Source organism: Quercus suber, unplaced genomic scaffold (assembly GCF_002906115.3).
Source record: "Quercus suber isolate HL8 unplaced genomic scaffold, Cork oak 2.0 scaffold_186, whole genome shotgun sequence".
NCBI classification, from domain to species: Eukaryota; Viridiplantae; Streptophyta; class Magnoliopsida; order Fagales; family Fagaceae; genus Quercus; species Quercus suber.
In genome coordinates this window covers 757,635-766,151 of record NW_027069644.1, presented here as the reverse complement: position 1 = coordinate 766,151, position 8,517 = coordinate 757,635, and the positions used below count along the sequence as shown (strand labels likewise).

Sequence of the window (8,517 nt, the reverse complement as noted above, 5' to 3'; positions counted from 1 at the left end):
TTCTATTTTAAATTAATATAGTATAAACGTGATAAATATATATTTGATACATCCATACGTATAGGTTTTGTTGGTTTTTCATTAATTAGTTTACATGACAAATTTTGTTTTATACGTTGGTAGAGATTTTTGCCCTCTGAGTTTGGCACCGACCCTGCTAGAATGGAGAATGCATTAGAACCTGGGAGAGTGACATTTGATGACAAAATGATTGTAAGGAAAGCCATTGAAGATGCTCAAATACCTTTCACATATATTTCCGCAAACTGTTTTGCTGGTTACTTTCTTGGTGGTTTGTGCCAGCCCGGTAAGATCCTTCCTTCAAGGGATTCAGTGGTATTGTTGGGTGACGGAAATAAAAAAGGTATTTCCTTAACAACCTGATTAGTTTTGCATTGTACAGATCGAAGAGAACCATGAAAGTAGAGTCATTTTTTTTCACACTATAATGTGTTTGATTTGAGGATTTATTTATGTACTCAATTTTTATATTTACCTTTACATGAAATGCAACATTTTTCGTCTTAATGTGGCAGCAATTTATGTGGAGGAAGATGATATAGCCATTTACACCATCAAAACTATAGATGACCCTCGAACACTCAACAAGACAGTATATCTAAGGCCACCTAAAAACATCCTATCTCAAAGAGAAGTTGTTGAGATTTGGGAGAAACTAATTAGCAAAGAGTTGCAAAAGTCTTCCATACCCAAGGAAGAGTTTCTAGCTTCCTTGAAAGGTACGATTAATACTGGTTTAATTTCTAAGACAAGTACTGTATTAATATGTCTTACTTGACTCCTAACTTTATGTTATTTTAATGGAGAGAATCATGTTTTCAATCCAAAAAAAAAAATGACAAAGACAAAGAATTAACTGCCTTTAGGGTCAATCACGAAATTGTCATAGAAAAGCCTTGTTAAAAGAAAAAGTAAAAAATAAAATATTCACCGAAACTCTAATTATGTTGTTACCGATCTCATTCACTGTTATGAGTTTTAATAAAGGTCGTAAAAATTCTTAACTAATTATATTTTATTTCAAAGTTTTCACTGTGTTTATGTTACATGTTTTCTTAAATTTTGATACGGTTTTTCTTTCTCAAAAAGGACAAGAGTACGCACAGCAAGTTGGACTTATACATTACTATCATGTTTGTTACGAGGGGTGTCTTGCAAATTTCGAGATAGGAAATGATGCAGTAGAAGCTTCTGAGCTTTATCCAGAGATCAAGTATACTACAGTGGAAGAATACATGAAACGCTATTTATAAGTACACATTATGGTAGCATAATTCTTATAAGTGCCTGTGCCTATACTATTTTATGTGTGTTCTCTCAAAAAGGAGTGATGGACTTTCTTCTACCCCTCTCTCTCCCTATAATAATTTTTCTTTTTGAAATGTAACATAATGAGGTGGACAAATGCTAAAACTAGGGGAAAAGAAAATAATATCTTGTCCCTAGTTCTAAATAAGATCATTTTGTTTTCCAATATATATATATATATATATATCATTATGTACTTGACTTGAAAAATATGATACAACTTTTTTTTATATATATAGATGTACGATAATATTTGATTTTTTTTTTCACTTTTATGATAATTGATCTTTACAATCAAGCTAAAACATCAATAGTTTAATTTTTGTATAAACGGAATTTGATCACTTGTCCTTTATTCAACAACAAAAAACTTTACCAATTGAATTAATTAAAGGATAAAGTTTAGCTACAAAATCGATTGTAGCCTTAGGCTATAAACTCACTTAATAAAATAAATATTACTGCATATTTTGAAAATCTAACCATTAAATTACATGTTCTTTATGCTTTTAATGCACATGTCAATTTTTGTATCAATCGGATATCATTTACTATATAATCTATAATCTTATATTTTATGTATAATTTTAAATTACAAAAACTTGCAATTTAAAAATTTATTGATGACATAGCTATTAATCTTTAATTTTCTTGAAATTTTGCAAACATGGAGAATATAAGAAGAAGATGCAATCCAATGGTAGATTTGTCAAAATTCACCTCCAATAAAAAGATATTGACTGAGTTTGTAGTCTAAGACTATAATCGATTTTGTAGCTAAATTTTGTCCTTAATTAAAACCAATATATAACAAGAATTCTGATTAAATAATAATTAAATAATTAGCCTCTATTTCAGCACATTCTCATAAATAAATAAAAAAACAAAAAAAAAATCTAATTATAAGATAATTAACTATTAGAACCTCGTTATTCCAAAATGTGTGGGCTTCAATTTTGAAACCTTGCTTGTCGCTAAACCCAATATTTATAAATACTACATATTTAAATATATATCTAGAAATAAAAATTTAAATTAGAGAACTTATATATATTAAAAAAGACAATATAATTAAATTAGAATTTAACAAAATATTGATCAAAATTGTTTAGTGTTGGTTTGCTTTATTCTAATTAATAAACCATTGAGTTCTAACCTATTTGAACTAATATGAAAAGGAACCAAATTAAAAATATATATCATAACGATTATGAGGGAAAAAAAATATAAACTTTCAAAAATTTACCTAACATCAAGAGAGAAAAAAGGGGTTTTGAAAAAAGAATATAATTTGAGTAACTTTTTTAAGTTTACCCTTTATAAGGACGCAATTTGGGTCCCTAGCTCAAGTGATGAATGAACTTAGACCCAAAAAACCCAATACAATGAATTTGTAGAGAGTAGGTTGGAAAACTGGACTTTAACGAGTTAGACAACAAGAATAATGAATTTAGGTGACAAGAAAAAGAAGATAAATTGATCTAAGCTTAACGAAAATCGTCCTCAGTACAGTCCGAGGAGATCAATTCTTATATATTTCTCTCAAGTTTGGTTTACAAAGTCAGTTCTTGATGGCTACAATATTTTTCTCTTAGTTTCTCAATCCCCTTCTCCTATTGCTTCCTTCTTCTTATATACTCTCTTCCTCTTTCATCTTTACCTTTCACGTGCAGGCCAGATGGTCGTTTTGATACTTGTCCCATCAGCACCTTCCTAAAGTCTTTATGTAGTAGCTGTAGGGCTGAAAACTACTGTTCAGGTATCACCTCCACATTAATGCGGTCAGAGAGTTAGCTGCAGAGCATTTAATGCGGTGGAAGCAGCTTTCTCCTTAGATATTTTAGGACTCCCCTGTCCTATGTTTCTGCAATGCTTATCCGTTCTGATAGAACTTCCTAGAACGTTTGCTTGGGTGGCAGACCACCTCTTCAAACCTCAGCTTTGGTTAGCCAAGGAGGCATTCATCCTCGGCCCACCCTCCTGGGCCATTATGACCAAAACTAACTTCTTCATTTACTAACATAGACTCCCTTGACAATGTTTACTCCTCCTCGGACAATCTCTCGTCCTCGGCTTGGGCCTCAGGCCCAATATATACATAGATAATGAGCTCCTAGGCCCAATACCGCTACAATAGCCCCTCAAGAGTCTTCTTTCTAGCTCCTCGGGAAGAAATGAGGATTTTGATGTCACCTTAGCTAGTCTGTGCTTATCATACATCACTTCTGCCTGTGTAGACGCCTTTTTAACTACCCAAGACATACTCCTAACGCTTCGACATATGAGACATGCCTCCATTAAATTTTTACGGCTCTCAGTCCCCCACGTTGGGTCTAAGTTCATTCATCACTTGAGCTAGGGACCCAAATTGCGTCCTTATAAAGGGTAAACTTAAAAAAGTTACTCAAATTATATTCTTTTTTCAAAACCCCTTTTTTCTCTCTTGATGTTAGGTAAATTTTTGAAAGTTTATATTTTTTTTCCCTCATAATCGTTATGATATATATTTTTAATTTGGTTCCTTTTCATATTAGTTCAAATAGGTTAGAACTCAATGGTTTATTAATTAGAATAAAGCAAACCAACACTAAACAATTTTGATCAATATTTTGTTAAATTCTAATTTAATTATATTGTCTTTTTTAATATATATAAGTTCTCTAATTTAAATTTTTATTTCTAGATATATATTTAAATATGTAGTATTTATAAATATTGGGTTTAGCGACAAGCAAGGTTTCAAAATTGAAGCCCACACATTTTGGAATAACGAGGTTCTAATAGTTAATTATCTTATAATTAGATTTTTTTTTTGTTTTTTTATTTATTTATGAGAATGTGCTGAAATAGAGGCTAATTATTTAATTATTATTTAATCAGAATTCTTGTTATATATTGGTTTTAATTAAGGACAAAATTTAGCTACAAAATCGATTATAGTCTTAGACTACAAACTCAGTCAATATCTTTTTATTGGAGGTGAATTTTGACAAATCTACCATTGGATTGCATCTTCTTCTTATATTCTCCATGTTTGCAAAATTTCAAGAAAATTAAAGATTAATAGCTATGTCATCAATAAATTTTTAAATTGCAAGTTTTTGTAATTTAAAATTATACATAAAATATAAGATTATAGATTATATAGTAAATGATATCCGATTGATACAAAAATTGACATGTGCATTAAAAGCATAAAGAACATGTAATTTAATGGTTAGATTTTCAAAATATGCAGTAATATTTATTTTATTAAGTGAGTTTATAGCCTAAGGCTACAATCGATTTTGTAGCTAAACTTTATCCTTTAATTAATTCAATTGGTAAAGTTTTTTGTTGTTGAATAAAGGACAAGTGATCAAATTCCGTTTATACAAAAATTAAACTGTTGATGTTTTAGCTTGATTGTAAAGATCAATTATCATAAAAGTGAAAAAAAAAATCAAATATTATCGTACATCTATATATATAAAAAAAAGTTGTATCATATTTTTCAAGTCAAGTACATAATGATATATATATATATATATATATTGGAAAACAAAATGATCTTATTTAGAACTAGGGACAAGATATTATTTTCTTTTCCCCTAGTTTTAGCATTTGTCCACCTCATTATGTTACATTTCAAAAAGAAAAATTATTATAGGGAGAGAGAGGGGTAGAAGAAAGTCCATCACTCCTTTTTGAGAGAACACACATAAAATAGTATAGGCACAGGCACTTATAAGAATTATGCTACCATAATGTGTACTTATAAATAGCGTTTCATGTATTCTTCCACTGTAGTATACTTGATCTCTGGATAAAGCTCAGAAGCTTCTACTGCATCATTTCCTATCTCGAAATTTGCAAGACACCCCTCGTAACAAACATGATAGTAATGTATAAGTCCAACTTGCTGTGCGTACTCTTGTCCTTTTTGAGAAAGAAAAACCGTATCAAAATTTAAGAAAACATGTAACATAAACACAGTGAAAACTTTGAAATAAAATATAATTAGTTAAGAATTTTTACGACCTTTATTAAAACTCATAACAGTGAATGAGATCGGTAACAACATAATTAGAGTTTCGGTGAATATTTTATTTTTTACTTTTTCTTTTAACAAGGCTTTTCTATGACAATTTCGTGATTGACCCTAAAGGCAGTCAATTCTTTGTCTTTGCCATTTTTTTTTTGGATTGAAAACATGATTCTCTCCATTAAAATAACATAAAGTTAGGAGTCAAGTAAGACATATTAATACAGTACTTGTCTTAGAAATTAAACCAGTATTAATCGTACCTTTCAAGGAAGCTAGAAACTCTTCCTTGGGTATGGAAGACTTTTGCAACTCTTTGCCAATTAGTTTCTCCCAAATCTCAACAACTTCTCTTTGAGATAGGATGTTTTTAGGTGGCCTTAGATATACTGTCTTGTTGAGTGTTCGAGGGTCATCTATAGTTTTGATGGTGTAAATGGCTATATCATCTTCCTCCACATAAATTGCTGCCACATTAAGACAAAAATGTTGCATTTCATGTAAAGGTAAATATAAAAATTGAGTACATAAATAAATCCTCAAATCAAACACATTATAGTGTGAAAAAAAATGACTCTACTTTCATGGTTCTCTTCGATCTGTACAATGCAAAACTAATAAGGTTGTTAAGGAAATACCTTTTTTATTTCCGTCACCCAACAATACCACTGAATCCCTTGAAGGAAGGATCTTACCGGGCTGGCACAAACCACCAAGAAAGTAACCAGCAAAACAGTTTGCGGAAATATATGTGAAAGGTATTTGAGCATCTTCAATGGCTTTCCTAACAATCATTTTGTCATCAAATGTCACTCTCCCAGGTTCTAATGCATTCTCCATTCTAGCAGGGTCGGTGCCAAACTCAGAGGGTAAAAATCTCTACCAACATATAAAAAAAAAAAAAAAAACTTGTCATTTAAACTAATTAATGAAAAACCAACAAAACCAATACGTATGGATTATATCAAATATATATTTATCACGTTTATACTATATTAATTTAAAATAGAACATACAAATTTTTATTAATAGATATTTTGTGGGCATATAATTAGAAGAAGAGAAAATAGAAAAAAGAGAAAAAAGAAAAGAAAAAAAAAGAAAAGAAAGAGGAATAAGATTTACGTTATTGAAAGAGATAGGAAAAAAAAAAAAAGATTGAGCGTGTGTATATATATATATTACTTATACATAAACTGTGTTTTTAATTTTTATTTAACATATGATATTTTCTTACATATAACAAAAATATTTACATGATCTTCATACATGCATCTTCCATAATTTTTGTTCTATTAAAAAATAAGGTCAAGAGACACATCCTCCATAGACCAAAAATGTATGAGAGAGTGGGAGTTTTTGAAAAATTAAGGGGCCCATTCCTAGCCCTTCCATGGCATTTGGAAAGTACTCATGTCAGTTAATGAATAATANTCTCGCTTCCTTCAATAAAAAAACTAAACTCTCTCATCCTTATTATTTTAATGAGTTGTTTATATTATTTTAAATGAAGTGGTAAAAAAAAAAAATTGATGTTGAGTGTATTGTAAAGTGAGGTAATAAAAATAGAAAAAGTAGTTTTTTTAGTACCACTATTGTAAATGCTTTAACTTCAACCAAAAAAAAAAAAAAAAAATAGTAGCCTAGTATTTTAAAAAAAAAAAATTTGTTTTTGTTTTTGTTTTTGTTGATGGATGATTGCATCTTAATGTATTAAGAAATAATGATTTTGTGTATTTATAATTTGTAATACAATATGAATGACTATTTGGAGGTTTTTTTTTTTTTTTTAAATTTAATTTTATTGGCTTATACTATGACTCTCTTTAATTTAAAATCCTGAGTTCGTCTCTGCAGTTATGATCAATCTATAGTGTTTTTGATAAGTGATTATGTAAAATAGAAAAAAATAAATTTTAGGTTAAATAAGTAGAATTTTTACGCAAGTTAACAGGAATGCTTATATGTTATGGAAAGACTAAGAGTCCGTTTGAGATCTGCTTATTTTATTAAAATTAAAATTTTTTTGCTAAAAGTACTGTAGATAAATGTAAAAGTTAGTTGAAATAGTACAGTGAGACCCATAAATAATATCAAAAAGTATAATAAGACTCATAAATAGTAGTATAAATAAACTAAATAGTAAAATAAATTGATAAAAATAATTTTTATCAGACATCCGCTAAAAAGAAAAGTCAAAAGAAAAGTAAGATAGTGAGAGAGAGAGAGAAAAAACAAGGAGTAAAAAAAAAGTGATGTGACAGTGGTACGATAACATTTGACTATTTGAGGGCAGGAGAGAAAAAAATTTATGTTGTAAAAGTTAAATTATACATGTTAACCATTTAAAGAAAAATAAATAAAATAAAAAATCTTATTCACTTGACCGGGGTGCCCAAACAAACTGAAATGATCGGAACAAACAAAAACATACAAAATTTTTATTACACCAGTTTTACACACGATACGAAATATTGGGTTTTGGTTTAGATTGGCAAGTAAAATATAGTTTTGCAAAATTTATAAATGTATATATACCTTTACATTACCAGCATCTTTGATGGCATCAATAAGCTTAAGTTGAAGGAGAATTTGGTGGCTTCGGATGTGAACTCCAGATATTGCACAGATAACAACATCAACTAATTTGATAGCCTTCACAAGGCTCTGGTGATCGGTGAAGGAACCAGAAACAAGGTGAGCTCCTTGCTCCTTGAATGACAAAAGCATTTGAACTTTATCAATATCAACACCTATCTCTGCTCGGTGTAGGATGTATGTCTCATGACCTTCAGCCAAACTTGCCTTCACCAACCTCTTCCCTAGATACCCAGTTCCCCCTATAATCAAAACTTTGCTTTTTTCCATTTTTCTTTTTATTCCTTTTCTTCGTTCTGGTTCTAAAGAGATTTCCTTCCTCGGCTTTTTATAGCAAATACATGTTATGGTTTTTTGCTGGTGTTTGAAGCAATGGTAGGCTGTCTTGTTTTAACAAGGGAATAAATATTTTTTGTCGGGATTGGTGCTGACTGCCGAGGTATCGATTTGAGATTACTCTTTTCCATAATAATAATGCTGTGTAATTTTCTATGTATTTTAAACTTGTCTTTTATGGTGATTTACTTGCATGTAACTAGGGGCATGCATGATGGACAAATGTAAGG

The 8,517-nt window shown here is 29.8% G+C and overlaps 2 protein-coding genes across 2 annotated transcripts; one reads left to right on the top strand and one right to left on the bottom strand.

Annotated features, from left to right (window-relative positions):
• Positions 1 to 93: 93 nt before the first annotated feature.
• Positions 94 to 1,477, top strand: LOC136069733 (bifunctional pinoresinol-lariciresinol reductase 2-like). Its single transcript, XM_065778542.1, has 3 exons — positions 94 to 364; positions 537 to 740; positions 1,111 to 1,477. The coding sequence occupies exons 1-3, from the start codon at positions 163 to 165 to the stop codon at positions 1,272 to 1,274; spliced, it is 570 nt and encodes a 189-aa protein (XP_065634614.1). The 5' UTR covers positions 94 to 162; the 3' UTR covers positions 1,275 to 1,477.
• Positions 1,478 to 4,880: 3,403 nt separating this feature from the next.
• Positions 4,881 to 8,298, bottom strand: LOC136069736 (bifunctional pinoresinol-lariciresinol reductase 2-like). The gene is made up of 4 exons (XM_065778566.1): positions 7,892 to 8,298; positions 5,992 to 6,232; positions 5,617 to 5,820; positions 4,881 to 5,247 (listed from the first exon to the last, which is right to left on the bottom strand). Exons 1-4 carry the CDS (start codon positions 8,219 to 8,221, stop codon positions 5,084 to 5,086), a joined length of 939 nt encoding a protein of 312 aa, XP_065634638.1. The 5' UTR covers positions 8,222 to 8,298; the 3' UTR covers positions 4,881 to 5,083.
• Between the last annotated feature and the right edge of the window lie 219 nt (positions 8,299 to 8,517).

Excerpts from the sequence above, each read along its gene's own strand:
- LOC136069733 (XM_065778542.1), top strand. The coding sequence starts at position 163 with ATGGAGAATGCATTAGAACCTGGGAGAGTGACATTTGATGACAAAATG. Across the intron at positions 365-536 it reads GGGTGACGGAAATAAAAAAG|CAATTTATGTGGAGGAAGAT; the intron begins GTATTTCCTTAA and ends TTAATGTGGCAG. Across the intron at positions 741-1,110 it reads GTTTCTAGCTTCCTTGAAAG|GACAAGAGTACGCACAGCAA; the intron begins GTACGATTAATA and ends TTTCTCAAAAAG.
- LOC136069736 (XM_065778566.1), bottom strand. The coding sequence starts at position 8,221 with ATGGAAAAAAGCAAAGTTTTGATTATAGGGGGAACTGGGTATCTAGGG. Across the intron at positions 5,821-5,991 it reads GGGTGACGGAAATAAAAAAG|CAATTTATGTGGAGGAAGAT; the intron begins GTATTTCCTTAA and ends TTAATGTGGCAG. Across the intron at positions 5,248-5,616 it reads GTTTCTAGCTTCCTTGAAAG|GACAAGAGTACGCACAGCAA; the intron begins GTACGATTAATA and ends TTTCTCAAAAAG.